Source organism: Oratosquilla oratoria, chromosome 32, assembly GCF_046742065.1.
Source record: "Oratosquilla oratoria isolate Oo_2021 chromosome 32, ASM4674206v1, whole genome shotgun sequence".
NCBI classification, from domain to species: domain Eukaryota; kingdom Metazoa; phylum Arthropoda; class Malacostraca; order Stomatopoda; family Squillidae; genus Oratosquilla; species Oratosquilla oratoria.
In genome coordinates, this window is record NC_134808.1 from 22,942,400 (window position 1) to 22,965,468 (window position 23,069).

General features: G+C 49.0%; 1 protein-coding gene across 2 annotated transcripts in view; it reads right to left on the minus strand.

Moving 5' to 3' along the window:
* Positions 1-10,270: 10,270 nt before the first annotated feature.
* Positions 10,271-23,069, minus strand: part of LOC143041806 (uncharacterized) — a 62,450-nt gene continuing 49,651 nt past the window's right edge. The window contains exon 8 of one of the 2 annotated variants that reach the window (XM_076213878.1): positions 10,271-12,605. In XM_076213878.1, the coding sequence (XP_076069993.1) occupies positions 12,399-12,605 (207 nt within the window). In that variant the 3' untranslated portion in view covers positions 10,271-12,398. Of the gene's footprint in view, positions 12,606-14,530; positions 17,207-23,069 lie in introns of those variants that run through there. The other variant, XM_076213879.1, reaches the window with a different exon arrangement.

Consider the following 23,069-nt stretch of genomic DNA (forward strand, 5'->3'; position numbering starts at 1 on the left):
GGGGATGGGGGTCGAGAGTGGAATGGGGATGGGGGTCGAAAATGGAAAGGGGATGGGGGTCGAGAGTGTAATGGGGGATGGGGGTCGAGAGTGGGATGGGGGTCAAGAGTGGAAGGGGGATGGGGGTCGAGTGTGGAAGGGGGACGGGGGGCGAGTGTGGAAGGGGGACGGGGGTCGAGAGTGGAAGGGGGACGGGGGTCGAGAGTGGAAGGGGGACGGGGGTCGAGAGTGGAAGGGGGACGGGGGTCGAGAGTGGAAGTGGGAAGGGGGTCGAGAGTGGAAGTGGGACGGGGGTCGAGAGTGGAAGTGGGACGGGGGTCGAGAGTGGAAGGGGGACGGGGGTCGAGAGTGGAAGGGGGACGGGGGTCGAGAGTGGAAGGGGGAAGGAGGTCGAGAGTGTAATGGGGACTGGGGTCGAGAGTGGAAGGGGGACGGGGGTCGAGAGTAGAAGTGGGACGGGGGTCGAGAGTAGAAGTGGGACGGGGGTCGAGAGTGGAAGGGGGACGGGGGTCGAGAGTGGAAGGGGGACGGGGGTCGAGAGTGGAAGGGGGACGGGGGTCGAGAGTGGAGGGGGGCCGGGGGTCGAGAGAGGAGGGGGGACGGGGGTCGAGAGTGGAAGGGGGACGGGGGTCGAGAGTGGAAGGAGGACGGGGGTCGAGAGTGGACGGAGGACGGGGGTCGAGAGTGGAAGGGGGACGGGGGTCGAGAGTGGAAGGGGGACGGGGGTCGAGAGTGGAAGGGGGACGGGGGTCGAGAGTGGAATGGGGATGGGGGTCGAGAGTGTAATGGGGGATGGGGGTCGAGAGTGGGATGGGGGTCAAGAGTGGAAGGGGGATGGGGGTCGAGAGTGGAAGGGGGACGGGGGTCGAGAGTGGAAGGGGGACGGGGGTCGAGAGTGGAAGGGGGACGGGGGTCGAGAGTGGAAGGGGGACGGGGGTCGAGAGTGGAAGGGGGACGGTGGTCGAGAGTGGAAGTTGGACGGGGGACGGGGGGTCGAGAGTGGAAGTGGGAAGGGGGACGGGGGTCGAGAGTGGAAGTGGGAAGGGGGTCGAGAGTGGAAGTGGGACGGGGGTCGAGAGTGGAAGGGGGACGGGGGTCGAGTGTGGGAGGGGGACGGGGGTCGAGAGTGGAAGGGGGACGGGGGTCGAGAGTAGAAGGGGGACGGGGGTCGAGAGTGGAAGGGGGACGGGGGTCGAGAGTGGAAGGGGGACGGGGGTCGAGAGTGGAAGGGGGAAGGGGGTCGAGAGTGGAATGGGGAACGGGCTAGAGAGTGGAAGCGAGACGGGGCTCGAGATAGGAAGGGGGAAGGGGGTCGAGAGTGGAATGGGGGCGGGGGTCGAGAGTGGAAGGGGGACGGGGGTCGAGAGTGGAAGGGGGACGGGGGTCGAGAGTGGAAGGAGGACGGGGGTCGAGAGTGGAAGGAGGACGGGGGTCGAGAGTGGAAGGAGGACGGGGGTCGAGAGTGGAAGGGGGACGGGGGTCGAGAGTGGAAGGGGGACGGGGGTCGAGAGTGGAAGGGGGACGGGGGTCGAGAGTGGAATGGGGATGGGGGTCGAGAGTGGAAAGGGGGATGGGGGTCGAGATTTAAATGGGGATGGGGGACGAGAGTGTAAAGGGGATAGGGGTCGAGAGAGGAAATCCGGAAAGGGGTCGAGAGTGGAATGGGGGATGGGGGTCGAGAGTGGAATGGGGGATGGGGGTCGAGAGTGGAATGGGGGATGGGGGTCGAGAGTGGAATGGGGGATGGGGGTCGAGAGTGTAATGGGGGATGGGGGTCGAGTGTGTAATGGGGGATGGGGGTCGAGAGTTTAATGGGGGATGGGGGTCGAGAGTATAAGGGGGGTGTGTTGTCGAGAGTGTAATGGGTGATGCGGGTCGAGAGTGTAGGGGGGGATGGGGGTCGAGAGTGTAATGGGGGATGGGGGTCGAGAGTGTAATGGGGGATGGGGGTCGAGTGTGTAATGGGGGATGGGGGTCGAGAGTGTAATGGGGGATGGGGGTCGAGTGTAATGGGGGATGGGGGGTCGAGTGGAATGGGGGTCGAGAGTGTAATGGGGGATGGGGGTCGAGAGTGTAATGGGGGATGGGGGTCGAGAGTGTAATGGGGGATGGTGGTCGAGAGTGTAATGGGGGATGGGGGTCGAGAGTGGAATGGGGGATGGGGGTCGAGAGTGGAATGGGGGATGGGGGTCGAGAGGGGAATGGGGGATGGGGGTCGAGAGTGGAATGGGGGAAGGGGGACGAGAGTGGAATGGGGGATGGGGGTCGAGAGTGGAATGGGGGACGAGAGTGGAATGGGGGATGGGGGTCGAGAGTGTAATGTGGGATGGGGGTCGATAGTGTAATGGGGGATGGGGGTCGAGAGTGGAATGGGGGATGGGGGTCGAGAGTGGAATGGGGGATGGGGGTCGAGAGTGGAATGGGGGATGGGGGTCGAGAGTGGAATGGGGGATGGGGGTCGAGAGTGGAATGGGGGTCGAGAGTGGAATGGGGGATGGGGGTCGAGAGTGGAAGGGGGATGGGGGTCGAGAGTGGAAGGGGGATGGGGGTCGAGAGTGGAATGGGGAAGGGGGTCGAAAGTGGAATGGGGAAGGGGGTCGAGAGTGTAATCGGGGATGGGGGTCGAGAGTGGAAGGGGGATGGGGGTCGAGAGTGGAAGGGGGAAGGGGGTCGAGAGTGGAAGGGGGACGGGGGTCGAGAGTGGAAGGGGGACGGGGGTCGAGAGTGGAAGGGGGCCGGGGGTCGAGAGTGGAAGGGGGACGGGGGGACGAGAGTGGACGGGGGACGGGGGTCGAGAGTGGAAGGGGGACGGGGGTCGAGAGTGGAAGTGGGAAGGGGGATGGGGGTCGAGAGTGGAAGTGGGAAGGGGGTCGAGAGTGGAAGTGGGACGGGGGTCGAGAGTGGAAGGGGGACGGGGGTCGAGAGTGGAAGGGGGACGGGGGTCGAGAGTGGAAGGGGGACGGGGGTCGAGAGTGGAAGGGGGACGGGGGTCGAGAGTGGAAGTGGGACGGGGGTCGAGAGTAGACGTGGGACGGGGGGTCGAGAGTGGAAGGGGGACGGGGGTCGAGAGTGGAAGGGGGACGGGGGTCGAGAGTGGAAGGGGGACGGGGGTCGAGAGTGGAAGGGGGACGGGGGTCGAGAGTGGAAGGGGGACGGGGGTCGAGAGTGGAAGGGGGACGGGGGTCGAGAGTGGAAGGGGGACGGGGGTCGAGAGTGGAAGGAGGACGGGGGTCGAGAGTGGAAGGAGGACGCAGGTCGAGAGTGGAAGGGGGATGGGGGTCGAGAGTGGAAGGGGGACGGGGGTCGAGAGTGGAATGGGGATGGGGGTCGAAAGTGGAATGGGGATGGGGGTCGAGAGTGTAATGGGGGATGGGGGTCGAGAGTGGGATGGGGGTCAAGAGTGGAAGGGGGATGGGGGTCGAGAGTGGAAGGGGGACGGGGGTCGAGAGTGGAAGGGGGACGGGGGTCGAGAGTGGAAGGGGGACGGGGGTCGAGAGTGGAAGGGGGACGGGGGTCGAGAGTGGAAGTGGGACGGGGGTCGAGAGTGGATGGAGGAAGGGGGTCGTGAGTCGAAGGGGGAAGGGGGAAGGGAGTCGAGAGGGGACGTGGGAAGTGGGTGGAGAGTGGAGGTGGGTAGGGGGGTCGAGAGTGGAAGGGGGACGGGGGTCGAGAGTGGAAGGGGGACGGGGGTCGAGAGTGGAAGGGGGACGGGGGTCGAGAGTGGAAGGGGGACGGGGGTCGAGAGTGGAAGGGGGACGGGGGTCGAGAGTGGAAGGGGGAGGGGGGTCGAGAGTGGAAGGGGGACGGGGGTCGAGAGTGGAAGGGGGACGGGGGTCGAGAGTGGAAGGGGGACGGGGGTCGAGAGTGGAAGGGGGACGGGGGTCGAGAGTGGAAGGGGGACGGGGGTCGAGAGTGGAAGGGGGACGGGGGTCGAGAGTGGAAGGAGGACGGGGGTCGAGAGTGGAAGGAGGACGGGGGTCGAGAGTGGAAGGAGGACGGGGGTCGAGAGTGGAAGGGGGACGGGGGTCGAGAGTGGAAGGGGGACGGGGGTCGAGAGTGGAAGGGGGACGGGGGTCGAGAGTGGAAGGGGGACGGGGGTCGAGAGTGGAAGGGGGACGGGGGTCGAGAGTGGAAGGGGGACGGGGGTCGAGAGTGGAAGGGGGAAGGGGGTCGAGAGTGGAAGGGGGACGGGGGTCGAGAGTGGAAGGGGGACGGGGGTCGAGAGTGGAAGGGGGACGGGGGTCGAGAGTGGAATGGGGGTCGAGAGAGGAATGGGGGTCGAGAGTGGAATGGGGGTCGAGAGTGGAATGGGGGTCGAGAGTGGAATGGGGGTCGAGAGTGGAATGGGGGTCGAGTGTGTAATGGGGGATGGGGGTCAAGAGTGGAAGGGGGATGGGGGTCGAGAGTGGAATGGGGGATGGGGGTCGAGAGTGGAAGGGGGACGGGGGTCGAGAGTGGAAGGGGGACGGGGGTCGAGAGTGGAAGGGGGACGGGGGTCGAGAGTGGAAGGGGGACGGGGGTCGAGAGTGGAAGGAGGACGGGGGTCGAGAGTGGAAGGGGGACGGGGGTAGATCGTGGAAGGGGGGACGGGGGTTGAGAGTGGAAGGGGGGACGGGGGTTGAGGGTGGAAGGGGGGACGGGGTATGATAGTGGGAGGGGGGCCGGGGGTTGAGATTGGAAGGGGGGACGGGGGTTGAGAGTGGAAGGGGGGACGGGGGTTGAGAGTGGAAGGGGGGACGGGGGTGGAGAGTGGAAGGGGGGACGGGGGTTGAGAGTGGAAGGGGGGACGGGGGTTGAGAGTGGAAGGGGGGACGGGGGTTGAGTGGAAGGGGGGACGGGGGTTGAGAGTGGAAGGGGGGGCGGGGGTTGAGTGTGGAAGGGGGGACGGGGGTTGAGGGTGGAAGGGGGGACGGGGGTTGAGGGTGGAAGGGGGGACGGGGGTTGAGAGTGGAAGGGGGGACGGGGGTTGAGAGTGGAAGGGGGGACGGGGGTTGAGAGTGGAAGGGGGGGCGGGGGTTGAGAGTGGAAGGGGGGGCGGGGGTTGAGGGTGGAAGGGGGGACGGGGGTTGAGGGTGGAAGGGGGGACGGGGGTTGAGTGTGTAAGGGGGGACGGGGGTTGAGAGTGGAAGGGGGTTGGGGTTGAGAGTGGAAGGGGGTTGGGGTTGAGAGTGGAAGGGGGTTGGGGTTGAGAGTGGAAGGGGGTTGGGGTTGAGAGTGGAAGGGGGTTGGGGTTGAGAGCGGAAGAGGGGATGGAGAGGTTCAGAGAGTTGAATGGGCAGGAAGAAGTGTGTCTGCATGGGATTGCGTGTGGGGGGGAGGTGAGGTTGAGGGAGTGGAAGAAGTGGGGGGGAGGTGAGGTTGAGGGAGTGGAAGAAGTGAGGGGGTGGAAGAAGTGAGGGGGTGGAAGAAGTAGGGGATGGGCTGCAGGAGGAGGTTGTTGGGGGGAAGACCCCCCCCCCCTCAGGGCTGCCCCTACATGTGGAGGCAAAGGTGTTGGTCAGGTTCTGAAGATTGATGGTAGAGTGGAATCTCTTCATAGTTTTCCAGGACCACCATGTGCAGGCAGCCATCAGATTCCAGGACACGGGGGGTGGGGGGGGGGAGAGATAGGGAGGATGAATGGAGTTAGATGGGGGAGAGGGAGGATGAATGGGGGAGAGGGAAGATGAATGGGGGAGAGGGAGGATGAATGGGGGAGAGGGAGGATGAATGGAGGAAGATGGGGGATAGGGAGGATGAATGGAGGAAGATGGGGAGAGGGAGGATGAATGGAGGAAGATGGGGAGAGGGAGGATGAATGGTGGAAGATGGGGGAGAGGGAGGATGGAAGAAGATGGGGGAGAGGGAGGATGAATGGAAGAAGATGGGGAGAGGGAGGATGAATGGAAGAAGATGGGGGAGAGGGAGGATGAATGGAAGAAGATGGGGGAGAGGGAGGATGAATGGAAGAAGATGGGGGAGAGGGAGGATGAATGGAGGAAGATGGGGGAGAGGGAGGATGAATGGAGGAAGATGGGGGAGAGGGAGGATGAATGGAGGAAGATGGGGGAGAGGGAGGATGAATGGAGGAAGATGGGGGAGAGGGAGGATGAATGGAGGAAGATGGGGGAGAGGGAGGATGAATGGAAGAAGATGGGGGAGAGGGAGGATGAATGGAAGAAGATGGGGGAGAGGGAGGATGAATGGAAGAAGATGGGGGAGAGGGAGGATGAATGGAAGAAGATCTGGGGGAGGGAGGATGAATGGAAGAAGATGGGGGAGAGGGAGGATGAATGGAAGAAGATGGGGGAGAGGGAGGATGAATGGAAGAAGATGGGGGAGAGGGAGGATGAATGGAAGAAGATGGGGGAGAGGGAGGATGAATGGAAGAAGAGGGGGGAGAGGGAGGATGAATGGAAGAAGATGGGGGAGAGGGAGGATGAATGGAGGAAGATGGGGGAGAGGGAGGATGAATGGAAGAAGATGGGGGAGAGGGAGGATGAATGGAGGAAGATGGGGGAGAGGGAGGATGAATGGAGGAAGATGGGGGAGAGGGAGGATGAATGGAGGAAGATGGGGGAGAGGGAGGATGAATGGAGGAAGATGGGGGAGAGGGAGGATGAATGGAGGAAGATGGGGGAGAGGGAGGATGAATGGAGGAAGATGGGGGAGAGGGAGGATGAATGGAAGAAGATGGGGGAGAGGGAGGATGAATGGAAGAAGATGGGGGAGAGGGAGGATGAATGGAAGAAGATGGGGGAGAGGGAGGATGAATGGAAGAAGATGGGGGAGAGGGAGGATGAATGGAAGAGGATGGGGGAGAGGGAGGATGAATGGAAGAAGATGGGGGAGAGGGAGGATGAATGGAAGAAGATGGGGGAGAGGGAGGATGAATGGAAGAAGATGGGGGAGAGGGAGGATGAATGGAAGAAGATGGGGGAGAGGGAGGATGAATGGAAGAAGATGGGGGAGAGGGAGGATGAATGGAAGAAGATGGGGGAGAGGGAGGATGAATGGAAGAAGATGGGGGAGAGGGAGGATGAATGGAAGAAGATGGGGGAGAGGGAGGATGAATGGAAGAAGATGGGGGAGAGGGAGGATGAATGGAAGAAGATGGGGGAGAGGGAGGATGAATGGAAGAAGATGGGGGAGAGGGAGGATGAATGGAATTAGATGGGGGAGAGGGAGGATGAATGGAATTAGATGGGGGAGAGGGAGGATGAATGGAATTAGATGGGGGAGAGGGAGGATGAATGGAAGAAGTTGGGGGAGAGGGAGGATGAATGGAAGAAGATGGGGGAGAGGGAGGATGAATGGAAGAAGTTGGGGGAGAGGGAGGATGAATGGAAGAAGTTGGGGGAGAGGGAGGATGAATGGAAGAAGTTGGGGGAGAGGGAGGATGAATGGAAGAAGATGGGGGAGAGGGAGGATGAATGGAAGAAGATGGGGGAGAGGGAGGATGAATGGAAGAAGATTGGGGAGAGGGAGGATGAATGGAAGAAGATGGGGGAGAGGGAGGATGAATGGAAGAAGATGGGGGAGAGGGAGGATGAATGGAAGAAGATGGGGGAGAGGGAGGATGAATGGAAGAAGATGGGGGAGAGGGAGGATGAATGGAAGATGGGGGAGAGGGAGGATGAATGGAAGAAGATGGGGGAGAGGGAGGATGAATGGAAGAAGATGGGGGAGAGGGAGGATGAATGGAGTCAGATGGGGGGCGAGGGACGATGAATGGAATTAGATGGGGGAGAGGGAGGATGAATGGAAGAAGTTGGGGGAGAGGGAGGATGAATGGAAGAAGTTGGGGGAGAGGGAGGATGAATGGAAGAAGTTGGGGGAGAGGGAGGATGAATGGAAGAAGATGGGGGAGAGGGTGGATGAATGGAGGAAGATGGGGGAGAGGGAGGATGAATGGAGGAAGATGGGGGAGAGGGAGGATGAATGGAAGAAGATGGGGGAGAGGGAGGATGAATGGAGTGAGATGGGGAGAGGGAGGATGAATGGAGGAAGATGGGGGAGAGGGAGGATGAATGGAAGATGGGGGAGAGGGAGGATGAATGGAAGATGGGGGAGAGGGAGGATGAATGGAATTAGATGGGGGAGAGGGAGGATGAATGGAAGAAGTTGGGGGAGAGGGAGGATGAATGGAAGAAGTTGGGGGAGAGGGAGGATGAATGGAAGAAGATGGGGGAGAGGGTGGATGAATGGAGGAAGATGGGGGAGAGGGAGGATGAATGGAAGAAGATGGGGGAGAGGGAGGATGAATGGAAGAAGATGGGGGAGAGGGAGGATGAATGGAAGAAGATGGGGGAGAGGGAGGATGAATGGAGGAAGATGGGGGAGAGGGAGGATGAATGGAGGAAGATGGGGGAGAGGGAGGACGAATGGAAGAAGATGGAGAGGATGAATGACACAGGATTGGGGCGAGAGGATGATCAAGAGGATGAATGAAAGAATGGAAATAAGGGAGAGGGGGAAGGGAAGAAAATGGGATGAAGGGTACGATAAACTGGAAATGGAGGTGGGAGAGGGAAGAACAGGATTAAACATGTATATATATAAAATGGATTTAAAATATAGCAGATGGAAGAATAGTGGTGGTGTACAGAATGTTGGGAGGAAAGTGGAAGCATTGACAAAATTTAAAGATTGAAATTAACAAGGAAAAGAAAATCTACAAGTGAAAAATGGGAAGGAAAGATGTAGGGGTACAGGGAAATGTGAATAGAAATGGAGGAAATAGTTTGGAAGGCAGAAAAGGAAATTATTGTATTTTGTCAGGTCAGCAATAACAAGGGCTTTTCATATACCCTTTGGGTTATTAGAATAATCCTGGTTGGGTCTATCAGCATTACCAAATTGGTTCATGAAGTCTAAAGCTAAAATACTAAAATTAACTTATCTAAAAGAAAAGCTTAACCTTATAAGAATAAGTGGTGTGCAGCACTTCATTCTTTTCTTTCACACTTTAGACTAATTTTATCCCATAGTGAAAAAGAAAAGAAAGAAAAGAAAAAAGAAAGAAAAAAATCTAGAGTAAAACAACATTATTTGGTCAACTGAAAAGGTTTTAATTTTATTTTTTGTTATTTCATGCATGAAAATGTAACTTAAAAGTTAGAACACTAAAATGCATGTTTCTAGCATTTTATAATCTTGATTTATCCAAATAGCATGATCTTAAAAGTGCCAGCAGACAAACTTTTCGACATCGTTGTTACATTTTCCACTGCTAGGGCAACTGATGACATCAGTATTGGCAGCAAGCAGTGAACACGATGGGGATATCCTATCGAGTGACGAAGATTTATCGGATTTGGATGCCCTCTTGTATTCCAATGTGGCTACGGTACAAGGATACATGTATGAACCAATTCTGATATCCAAACAAGACTAAATTGACAAGCATGTTGAGAGCAAGGAATATTCAGAGGATGAACACCCAGAACGAGCAGGAAATAAGGACTGGCGAGTTCGTTGGAATGCATTACATAAATGCACACCACCAACCACACCAGACCAGACACATGATTTCGTTGGTTTGTCATCAGACGTGCGGATGAAGGTTTGAAGGCATGAAATAGTAGTCCTAATACCTAGCAGACATTGATGGGCCTGGCCCTATCTACCATGCCCTAGCAAGTCCAGCAAAGCTGGTTTTGATATTTTATTTTGTTGGAAAAACATTCACACAACCACCAAGACGACCACATCCACAGTGCATGGATAGTTCGTCTGTACATGCCAGGAGGCTAGCATGGTTAGGCCTATGAACAAGCAGATTTTTTTTATTAAATTTTCTAACATGCTAACCTCTTTGCATGGACAGATGAACTATCTATGCACTGTGGACCTGGTCATCTTGGTGGTCGTGTGGACATTTTCCCAACAAGAAATCAAAACCAGCTCTCCTGGACATGCTGGGGCGTGGTAGATAGGGCCAGGTCCATCAACATCTATTAGGTATTAGGACTACTATTTCATGCCTTCAAACCTTCATCCATACGTCTGATGACAAACCAATGAAATCATGCACCTGGTCTGATGTGGTTGGTGGTTTGCATTTATGTAATGCATTCCAACGAACTCACTAGCCCTAATTTCTTGCTCGTTCTGGTTGTTCATCCTCTGAAGATTCCTCTCTCTCAACATGTTCGTCAGAAGAGTCTTATTTGGACATCCGAATTTGTTCATACATATATCTTGTACTGTATCCACATTGGAACACGAGAAGGCATCCAAATACAATAAATCATCTTCACTTTATGTGAAATCCCCATTGTGTTTCTCGCTGCTTGCTGGTAATACCAATCTCATCAGTTGCCCTAGTGGTGGAAAATGTAACTACAACAATGAAAAGTTAAGTCTGTTACCAGGCACTTACAAGATCATGCCATTTGGATAAAATCAAGACTATAAAATGCTAGAAACATGCATCTTAGTTTTCTAACTTCTTCTAAGTTATATTTTTATGCATGAAAAAATAAAATCTAAAACCTTCTCAGTTAACCTTTAAACCTTTCATAAAATCTAAAAAATTTCCCAGTTTAGGTCTGTTCCTTAGCAAATGATCTTCATTAAGGTCAGCTTCCTTCAGAACTGAACTTCTCAGGGAGACTGGCTCCTTGACGACATTATCCACATTCTTAATACTAATACCAATAATTCAATTTTGGTGAAAAGGTAACCTCATCAGTGAAGATTTATTCTTTAGCAAATGACCAACAAGGCCAACCAACCAAAGAAGAGAACTTCTAAAGAAGACTTATTTGAAAATAGGAAGTTGGAAGAGTGGGACTGGTGTACAGAGAAAGTTCAGGATGGTGTAGAGGTATTTTTTTCTTACTTTTTGACAGTTTTGCTCAGAAAGTGACAAGCATGTTAGTAATCATGTATATAAATCCTTATGCATGTCACCCAGTGTAGTCTTGGGATTTTGTTGACCCTCTGTGTTCTTGCTTTGACCAATCCTGCTGTGCTTTGCACCAGCTTTACAAATCTTTCCCACGATTCATCTTTTGTTGTGCTTATGCATGCCATCTCAGAAACATGACAAGAAGGTGCCTAGAGGTGGTATACTTGAGTACAGTAGAAATGACAAATCCGTGAAGGATTTGTAAATTTGGCACAAATGCAGCAAGAGTGGCCATTGCAAGAATTCAGAGGATAAACAAATCACATCAAGGCATCCTACAATGTGATATGCATGAAAATATACATTGCTAACATGCCTGCATCATTCTCCGAGGCAGACTACTGAAACTTCAGAACAAAATACTTCTGTGCCATCCTGGACTTTACATTATTCTCTCCAACCATCGATTCCTTTAGGCACATTACCTATAATCTAGTTTCATAACTAACACCTACAATTATCTGAAAAGGCAACTTCCAGTGATGGCCTGTTCATCAACAAATGACCAGGGAAGAAATTAGTAAATCAACAAATGACCATCAGGGGCAAAACCTTGTCAAGAATAAAACTATATGGCTCTGCTGAACAAAATCAGTTTTGTGCCACAATCTTAAATGGGTTATCCATTTCATTTTTTACTTGTTACTTTTTTTATATATACATTTTTATTTTATATAGTTTTTTTTCTTCTAATTTTTATTTTTTACATACATCTTTTTCCCAGTGGTCCCAACTGTTCTCAGTGTTTCTTGCACCTGTCTCCTGTGAGGCAACAGGTTACCAAGATGTCATGAATTTCCCAGTCCTCTCCCACTGACAACACAGTTGTCTGGGTCACTACAAGTTCCTTCAGTGTACTGTCAAGAGGATCCTAGATCCTAACAATATTTCTTAACCCCTTAGGTTTAAATTTCAGTTCTTCCTTTCATATGGTTACAGGGGCTAGATCTACTACATTACAAGGAACACACTTTTTCAGCACCTCAGTTTAAGAAACACTGCCCACAAGAACAGCTAAAATTAGTCAAACCAGGGTGTGGTTATTGTTATAGTATTTAAAACAATGCATTTAAGGACAACCAGCCACTTTGTAATACTAATGTGGTTATGACTACAAGACTGGAAATATCATTGTAATGTCTTTAAATTATTAAAAATATAAATAGCATAAAAACATGCATGTACACTCAAGACCTTTCCCCCTGTTAAGGGGGATGGCCAGGTCACAGAACACTCACTTCATACACTTTAAAACCTATCAACATTCCTCCTGTACCAGGGAGTAACATTGAATGTCCAACTCTAAAATCATAGCCACATCTTTTGGTTACCATCAAGACCCTGGACAAGTTTCCACAAGGATAACTTGGGAGCACCTGTTTACCTTCAAGGGAGTAGTTCAGATGCAACTCATAACTACTGCATAGCTGTTCCTATGGACCAGCAAGTCCCACTGGTCTTTTAAAATAAATTATGTGGATAATGTCATCATATCTATGCCTTCCTACAAGACATCAATCCCAACAACTTTGAACTTAGTATACAAATCTTCAAGTTTTTCCATCACATCCTCCTTGGAGGCAACTTTTTCCTTCTCTTGCCTATTAAGCTGTCTAGAAATGCTCTGTTCCTCCAACTTTATAATCTGATCCAACTTCTTTTCCAGCTTTCGCTTCTCCTTTATGAAAGCTTTTGTTGCTTCATCTATGCCCTGTGCACAAAGAATTAAATAACATCAAGTACAGGATTGAAGGCATCGATATTTGGAGTATTATCAACTCAAAACAAAGGGAAAATAATAAATCAAATTGCCTCACGATTCCTCATGACTTGGACAAGTGGGGGCACTGGAGTTATAAAGTGGGGTCATGCATGACATTTGAAAATCAGTTTATCCTGAATCTATAACCAAATAGATTTCTTCCCCCTCATATGGAATTCACTCTGTACTAGGGTATTGGCTGCATGTCATCATGCTGAAGTGATTGCATGATAGCATGCAGCCAATGCTTTCTGGACTGTTAAGGATGCCCCTATACAGCGATGCCACACATTTGTCTCCAGATAAAATCTAGTCAGAGGAACGATGCTACTTTTGTACTACCTCTGTCCATCCTTCATGCTGTACCCTTCAAAATGTCTTTTACCTCTTCTACAATTACCTCTTAACACCTGCAGTTGGATTTTGTCCCACTTATTCAAATGAATCTTAAAAGGCAACAAAATGAGGTGAAGTGATGGTACCAGGGATTCTACCATTTTCATCCTAGGAAAAAATCTGGGCGATTTCCAATCAAAACTTGCAATTAGGTTTTGTCTAAATATATATTTTTTCAAATTTCATTACAGCATTGGACAACTATTACAATAGATGATGGACTCTGCACCTGTTCTTTATAACAGTCGCGTGCCTTAAATTCAAACTATTCATTATCCTTGTCAACCTTACTGCAGGGCTGTGTGGCAATACAGATGGAGGGGAATTCTGGTTAATGGCAATCTGGATATGGAAGCGATTATTTATTCACATGCTAACCATCGCAATGTTGGCAGAGTAAATACCATTTAACCACTTCAGTACGTCTCAAATTTTCACATGCATCGGCTGCCATATGTAATTTGCATCACACTACACACATTATAAAAGTCATTGCTGTATTACTTCTTTTACTCTCAGTAAATGCCTTGGGGGGCTTAAAAAGTGTAACAAGACATTGACATTTGGGAATGGATGCTAAGAGGAGATTGTATGAAGGAGTGATTGTGCTGACAGCATTGTATGGGGGCAGAAACATGGAACATAACAGAGGAAGAGAGGAGTTTGAATGTGTGAGATGAGGTGCTTGAGAAGTATGATAGGGATTACTAGGCTGGATAGAGTGAGAAATGACGAGGCGAGGAGAACAAGGATGGAAAAGGAGTTGGGAGATAGGGTTGAAAGTATTGGGATGGTTTGGACACATGGAAAGAATGAGTGAAGAAAGACTAGTAAAAGAGGTGTGGAAGGCAGGGGTGGAAGAAGTGAACATGAGGGGTCAACCTAGGATGAGATGGATGGATGGGGTAAAAGGGGCATTGGGAAAGTGGGGAATATCTGCTGAGGAAGGATGGGAGAGGACAAAAGACAGGGGTGAATGGAAAATGGTTGAATATGGATAATGCTGTGATGCATGAGGTGGAGTGGGTGGGGGATGGGGGGGTGAGGGAGTATGTGTGAGAAATAAATTGATGCAGCCTGAAGGGATTTCTCTCAGTCTTCTTTTCTGCATGAGGGGACGGAGGGGGGTTGCTGATTTAATGAAGCTGCCTTGATGTGGATGTGCTTTGTCTTGTGACACTGCTTCTGACCCAGGGCAGTGGGTAAGATGCAGGGATGACCAGTCATCCAGGAGGTGCCAAGATAAGACGGGGGGGGGGGGAGTGGAGTCTGTTAGGAATGGAATGAGTGGGAGTAGTTTTTATGCCTTTATTTTTTTGGCTACCTACCTTATAAGGGAGAAAAAGCCTTTGGTATATGTATGTATGCAGCTTATGAAACATTACCCTTGTGTAACTATTGTGAACTGTATCCAAGCAAATGCTCAGCTGTATACAATGAATGTGGAAAACTTGGCACCAAAGATTAATACAACCAAGAAAGGCTTACAAATTTTAATTCAGTTATTACACAGTTGTGGAGTGAAGATTCTATCCTTAGTGTACACAGTCTAAACAATATCAGGGTTCAATGACTTATGTAATAATTATTACAACAGCTTACATGCATTGTCATACAGGTTTTATCAAGCCAGACAACATAGGTAGTATCAGACAGGTCACAGTTCCCACACTGTAGGAAACCAGGTCTAACCCTATAACTGGGTCTCTCAGTAAGAAGACGCATTACATTTAAAACTTACCTAAAACAACCTTTCCTTTGGTTGTCTTCACTTAAGTTTTTAAGCTACTGGAATACCATGTACCCAATACAGGGATAAAGTATTTGACAAATCAAAAGCTACAACCATTCCAACTTTGTAAAGATGGCAACTGTGGCCAAGAGTACATAAGAGGCTCCAGAAAGATTTACCCAAGGTCTATCTTTGCGAGTATCCCCTCATGTGGTGTCAGGTTGTTCACCACTGTTTACCGAGTGAAGGTTTCAGGACAAAAAAAAACTTGCTTTTGCTTGACTCATTTCAAGGCTTTTCAACCCTCACTGGGCTGGGCTCAAACTTGCATGAGAAATGACAACTTGTATAAACATGGTAGAAAGATCCAAGTTATATCTATGCAGTTACTACTCAATGTAAAGTAACTTTGTTGTATAATTATCAATATGACCCAATCCTGGGGTACCACACACAGACGTACCACAAAAATAGACCAATTTGTGTACTAGATTCAAGGAGAGCAGGGTCAAATAGTAAATCATATTAATACAGAAATTCCTTCGATATATAATGGAGGTCTTAATTCTACAAAATAACTTCCAATTTGGTAACTAACTACTTAATGGGTAGATATGAGAAGTTAAGTGCATCACCTTTTCTCCTTCCTAAAAGAATATTCCATGTCAAACTAGTTCCGAATGAATTCCCAACTAATAACGCAAAAGAAAAGTTACCATTTTACTGAATTTCAGATATCTACAAGTTAGAAATACAACACTGACTACAAGTGACTTGACAAGCCATACATACATACACCAAAGGCTTTTCCCTCCCTTACAAAGTAGATAGCCAAAAATCAAAGGCATAAAATCCACTCCCATCCACCCTCCCTCTTATCTTAGCTTCATGCATCACAACATGAGGAGTGGGTGGGGGATGGGAGGTGAGGGAGTGTGTGAAAAATAAATTAATGCAGCCTGAAGGGATTTCTCCCAGTCTACTCCATTTCTGCATGAGGGGACAGATGGGGGGGGGGGGGTGTCACCGATTTAATGTAGTGGCCTTCCCGTGGATGTTGTATCTTGCAACACTGCTTCTGACTCAAGGCAGTGGGTGAGATACTGGGATGACTTGTAATCAAGGAGGAGCCAAGAAGCCAAGATATGAGGGAGGGAGGAGGGCAGATGGGAGGAGTATGTGGGGATGGAATGGGTGGGAATGGATTTTATGCCTTTTTTGCTACCTCCCTTGTAAGAGGGAAAAATCCTTTGGTATATGTATGACTTGTCAAGTAACTTGTATCAATATCAGTTCAGAAAAAAGTCCATTTCAATGACTTGTTGTCAGTTGTATTTCTAACTTGACTAGTCATCCCTTGGAGGGGGGGATCTTCATCTGTCCCATTCATTAACCAACCTACTGCAGTTGCTTTTTGTAACACACTTCACATATCTAATTAGTAATAAAAAATATATACAATGCTGAATAATGTATATCTACCAAACATTTGCTTTACACAATTCTGCTTGATCTGGCGGGTAGTACACATGTATGGCTGAAGCCAACCTTTGCCATAGTGCAATAATTTCCAATCCTAAGCTAAAACTGGCATTTGACATTTGACTGCAAAGCATACCGATTCCAGTTTCTTTGGAAACTTGCAACAAAATAATGACTGATTCCATACAGGCAAATCTTGTTTTAATCTGTTGTTAAAGGTGAAATAAGCAAGGAAGCAGGTGTTTTGAATGAAAATCCCTTTATAAAGAGAAAAGCAAGAAAAAGGTTTGATACTTAAGAGACAAGTTCCATACATCTTCATTCATTTCCCAAAATTCTATTGCATGGGTAGAAGGGGCCTTGAAGAGATATAATTCTGGCTCAAAAATACCAGGCCAGGACAGCAAGAGAATATGAATGTTAAATCTGGAACAGGAATACTATGTACCACCCAGAGAATGGTCAATGGTACAATGACTACAAAAAGAGGTGGCAAGCTGTCACCTGGGCAGATACAATAGCAAGTTTTGAATCCTCCTTACACTGAAGGAGAGGAGGCAAGAATTAGTGGGAGAGGAGAGCAAGAGTTATGGTGAACAAGGAAGGGAAGGGAGGGTGGCAAGCAGCAAGAGTTACAGTGGCAGAGGAAAGCATAGGTAGAAGGTATAATAGAAGAGGGAGATGGAGGCAAGTCCTACAATTTATGGAGGAGAATGGTAAGAAAGAGGCAATAATATACTGAGAACGAGACAAACAACACAGCCAGAAAGGGCAATGGGCAAAAATTGGAATTTGACATCTTGAAACATTGGTTTTAACTCTGCAACCCTGGATTATTTTTTCTTTGCAAGAGGTTGAACAAATGACCCCTTCCTCTTCCTAAGCTCAGCCCTGGTCCAGATTTCTGTAACAGTTTAATTCCTCTTCCTCTGACTATATTCTGGGAAAAATGCAAAAGTACTTGTTATATTCACAACTACAGTGTACACCATATAACATGAACATCTTGTTTAAACACCATTTCAATTCAACAAATCTGGTTCCTGAGCTTGGACCTCCAAATATTTCATACATACATGCATAAACATACCAAAAGGCTTCTTCCCCCTTACCAGGGAGGTAGCCAATCAAAGCAAGCACTCTCCACACACCAATTTTTGCCTTAATTTTTTTTTTAAGCTCCTTGTGGATGAAAGTTCATCCCTAACCCCATGCCCACTGGCTCGGTCAGAACCAATGCAGTAAAACAGCACCTCCACATCACAGACCAATAGCTGAAGCAAGTTTACATCCACCACTTCATTTATATGGCAACCCTCCCCTCCTCATCCCCTCACAAGTAAATATAGAAGACTAAAAGAAATCCCTTTGGGCCATGTCATTTTACTCAACATGCACAACCATTTCACGCCTAATGCCTGCCCTCTCTTCCCTACTCAAGGCCCACATTCACCCCATCCATCTGGTTCTCAGTCTTTCCTCTTTTCATGCCCTAGCATAATTAAGAAAATGTATGTTTATACATTTGTGTGTATTGCACATACACACATACCAAAGGCTTTTTTCCCCTTACACAGGGGGTAGCCAAAAAACATACGCATAAAAAACATTCCCACACATTCCATCCCTAATGCACTCCCCTCCCCTCCACCCTCTCTTATCTTGGCAACTCCTGGATGATGGGTTATCCCTGCATCTTGTCCACTGCCCTGGGTAAGTAGCAGTGTTACAAGACACAGCACATCCACAGCAAGGCTGTTTCATTAAATCGGTGACCCCCTCCCTCTTTTCCGTCCCCTCATGCAGAAAAGGAGAAGACTAGAGGAAATCCCTTTGGGCTGTGTCAAATTTTTCTCACACATACTACCTCACCCCCTATCCCCCCACCCATTCCACCTCGTGCATCACGACATCATCTGTATAAATCCATTCTCCATTCACCCCTATCTTCTGTCCTCTCCCGTCCTTCCTCAACAGACATTCCCCTCTTCCCCAATGCCCCTTTCACCCCATCCATCCATCTCATCCTAGGTTGCCTCCTCATATTCACTCCCTCCACATCTGCCTTCCATATCTCTTTTACTAGTCTTTCTTCACTCATTCTTTCCATGTGTCCAAACCATCCCAATACTCTTTCATCATCCCTATCTCCCAACTCTCTTACACCACAACACCCTTCAAATCATACAAAACAAAGCCCTAAAAACAATTACAGGCTGCACAAATACAACACCTACAGACCATTTACACCATGAAACAAAAGTCCTCAAAGTCAAGGACCACCTCGACATGAGAGGCACACAAACACTTGCCGCAGCCACCACAAACACATCACACCCGCTACACTACATAGCAGAACACCCACACACACCAAGAAACATTAAAACAATACCCAAAGACCTGTATCACACACAGATACTCTCTTTTCTTCCTCCACAACCACCAAATACCAGCCTCCGCAAACATATTCATAATCATATCACTCAACGCTCCATTAACACACAAAGACAACACACTGCTGCATACCAGACCCCCTGATATCCACCCTTCTGAATCCTCTCTCCCATGAAAGGACAGAGTCCACCTGGCCAGACTGCGGTGCGGCCACCACCCAGCACTTCTAAGCTACCAGAAGAGGCTGGATGACCGCATTGTGAACAGCTGCCCAGGATGTAACACTTCACCCCATACCATACAACACATAATGGAAAACTCCATTATACACAACCATGCACACAAACAACACAACATACACTCTATAAAGGATTTGTGGAAAAACCCAGTTTCGGCTGTGGCATTCCTTGGGGAGACGGGACTGCTCGGACAGACAGTCTGGGGAACGACAACAACAACAACAACAACTCCCTTACCACCCCTGTTCTCCTCCTCACCACCTCATTTCTCACTATCCAGCCTAGTAACCCTCATCATACTTCTCAGACACCTCATCTCAAACACATTCAACTCCTCTCTTATGTTCCACGTTTCTGCCGCATACAGTGGCGTTGGCACAATCACTCCTTCATACAATCTCCTCTTAGCATCCATTCCCAAATGTCTATTCCTCATTACACTTTTTAATCCACCAAGGCATTTACTCGCTTCTCTCAATCTACATTCTACCTCCACCTCCACTCCTTCCTTTCCTGCCACATTCGCACCCAAGTATCTAAAACTATCCACTTCCTCCAGTCGCTCTCCCTTAATGCTCACTTCCAGTCTCCTGCCACTTTCACCCTTTGTACATCTCATCACCTTACATTTAACCCACATTTATCTTCAACTTTTTTCTTTCACACACTCTCCCAAACTCTGTCACCAACTTCCCCAATCCCTCCTCTGATCCTGCTACAAGCGCAGTGTCGTCTGCAAACAACAGCTGGCTCACCTCCCACTTCTCTATTTTCTTTAACCATCTCCAATCCCTGACCAATCACCCTTGCATTTACTTCTTGCAAAACCCCATCCATGTACAAGTTGAACAGCCAGGGCAACATATCATCCCTGATGAAGTCCCACCTTTACCTTGAGCCACTCTCTCCATATCTAATCCTGACATGCTCTACTACTCTTGTAAAAACTCTCGACAACTCCTAGAAACTTTCCTCCTATCCCGTATATCTGCAAACCCTCCCACAGTGCCTTCCTGTCTACCCTGTCATAAGCCTTTTCCAGATCCATAAAAGACCAAAAAACATCCTTACCTTTTCCTATAGCTTTCTCACATATCTGTCTTACCACAAAAATCTGATCTACGCAATCTCTACCTGTCCTAAATCCACACTTCCTCACCAATTACTCCCTCTGTTCCTCTCCTAATCCTCTCAATCAAGATTCTCCCATAAGCCTTCCCAACTACACTTAAGCTAATCCCTCTGAAACTACTACTCACTTGTCCCTTTTTCCATTGTAAAGTGGAACTATATGGGCAGTCCTCTGGCACTCTACCCTCTCTCCAACAAACATTAAATAACCTCACCAGCCAGTCCATCATCACAGTACCTCCTTTTTTTTTTAGACATTCTGCATGGAATCCATCCAGACCAGGTGCCTTACCTGTTCTCATCTTAACAACTGCCTTCACTTCATCCTTCCTTATTTCTCCTCCATTTTCCTAACTCAGTCATTTTCTTAGCACTTCCTACTGCAACTATCTTTCCCTCCCTATCCTCCTTCCCATTTAGCAACTCCCTAAAATACTCTGCCCATCTTCCCCTTACTGCCTTCTCTTCCATTATCATCTCTCCATCTGCACCCTTTACCTTTTCTTCTCTACTTGATTTGTCTCCTCTTCCTCTCAATTTCTTTCCAAAACATCTTATTACTTTCAAAAATTTCTGTCATACTCTTACCCCATTTCACATCTGCTCTTCTCTTTGCCTCCTTTACCTTGTGCTTTACTTCTCTTCTCTTTGTACTTCTCATAAGATTCCCTCGTCCTATTTTGTACCCAATCTGTGAAAGCTCGCTTCCTCTCTTCAACAACCTTCTTCATTTCCTCATCCCACCATTCACTACCCTTCCTTCTATTTCCTCCTGTCCTCCTTGTTCCACACACCATCTTTGCACACTGTGACTCCCTCCTTGAACCATCCCCATTCCTTCTCCACACCTAGCTCTATTCTATCCTTCACTCCCTCCCACTCCTCTCTCAGCTTCTTGTACTCCTCCTTTTCCTTTTCATTTGAAGAGTTCACTCTAAGTACCTCCCTATCTTGTCCTTTTCCTCCATCTATCCTCCACTCTCAACTTACCTTCCATCAAAAAATGATCCGATATCCCCCCACTCTATCCCCTTAGAACATGTACATCCTTAACTCTTCATTATACTCCTATCTACCACTACATATTCCATTAATGCTCTATATACCACCCTTCCATCCACCACCCTCTCCCATGTGTACTTATGCTTGACTCTCTTCTGAAACCCTGTATTTGCTATCATCAACTCTCAAGACATCTCCACCATCAACTCTCCACTATGGTTCTTTCCTGGAACTCCACATTTCCCAACCACTTCATCAATTGGTTTGTTACCTACCCAAGCATTAAGGTCTCCCAATACTACTACATTGATATTCCTCCCTAATCCCTCTATGGAAGGCAGATGTGGAGGGAGTGAACATGAGGGGACGTCCTAGGATGAGATGGATGGATGGGGTAAAGGGGGCTTTGGGGAAGAGGGGAATGTCTGTTGAGGAAGGACGGGAGAGGACAGAAGACAGGGGTGAATGGAGAATGGTTGTATATGGATGATGATGTGATGCACGAGGTGGAATGGACGGGGGAATGGGGGGTGAGGTAGTGTGTGTGAGCAAAAATTTTGATGCAGCCTGAAGGGATTTCTCCCCATCCTCTCCTATATATGAGGGGACGGAGAGGGGGGGGGTCGCCGATTTAATAAAGCAGCCTTGCTGTGGATGTGCTGTGTCCTGCGACACTGTTTCTGACCCAGGGCAGTGGACAGGGTGCAGGGTTGACCCGTCATCTAGGAGGTGCTAAGATGGGAGGGAGGGTGGAGGGGTGTGGAGTGTTTTCGGGGATGGAATGGGTGGGAATGATTTTATGCCTTGTCCTTTTTGGCTACCTCCCTGGTAAGGTGGAAAAACCTTGGTATATGTATGTAATCCCTCTATGTACTCTTAAATATATCCAAAAAGCCTCCCTTTCTTCACTCTTCTCACTACCAGGCCCATATGCACTTACAAAAACCCACGTCTTTCCCAGTTTCACCTTCATCCACATTTGCCTTTAACCTCTTCAGTACGGGCCAAAATCTCGCGGGCAGCACTAGCTGCCAGACATACGATGTGTCGTAATAATACTCGCATCATAAACTATAGTCACCGCTTATATCGATCGTTCTCTCTTTCACCCGTGAATTTTGATAACCATAGAAAACGTGATGAAGACAGTTTAGAGAGTATGTCATTACGCAGGGGCAACTACAATAAATATAATCAAGACGCCGATATGGCAGCCTCGCATATCCACTTGCTCCTCATGCCGCCTACATATGCGGCACCGTATGGAAGGGGTTAAGAAACCTCCTTCCACTCCACTACACGTTTACCTATCTCTTCACTTACTAGTATAGCCACACCTTCTCTCCCTCACCCTCTCTTCACTCCCAAGAACCTTCCAACTACACTCCCTAACTCGCACTCGCCCTTCCCTCTCAACTTAAGTTTCACTCAAAGCCAACACATCCATCTTTCTTTTCACAAACATACCACCTATCTTTTCCCTTTTACTCACATCTGTACCACATCCACACACATTAAAAGACCCAAACCTTAGGGTACTGGTTGGGAAACTCCTAGACCCTCTTATGTCTTTACTTTTTTTTTAAGAATGTCCCCTGTGGGGCTACAGGGAGAAGGATGCCTGGTCCTAATCCCTGTCCCGATTTTCTCGCCTCTTACGATCCAAGTGGGAATACTTGGTGACAGCATTCTTTTCCCCCACCACAAGGTAGAGGTATTCTACATCAACATTATGTTTAGTCTTCATTGCTTAATGTATAGTTACAAGTGGATGCATACATATGAAACAGTGTAAAGAGGAGGCATTTCAAATGTCTCAGGTGTGATTCACTTAGTGGAGGTGTGAGAGCAGGAGTATAAACAAATTTTGAACACTCAAATGAAGTATGTAACTTGGGTGTGAACATCCCACAGGGCATGGCAACAAGCTGCTGGCTTTTACTTTGTGATGTCACACAATCACTACTATATAAACAATATCAAAGGACACACCAGATTAGAAAACTTGACACCACTCCAATGGAACATACTCCTGCC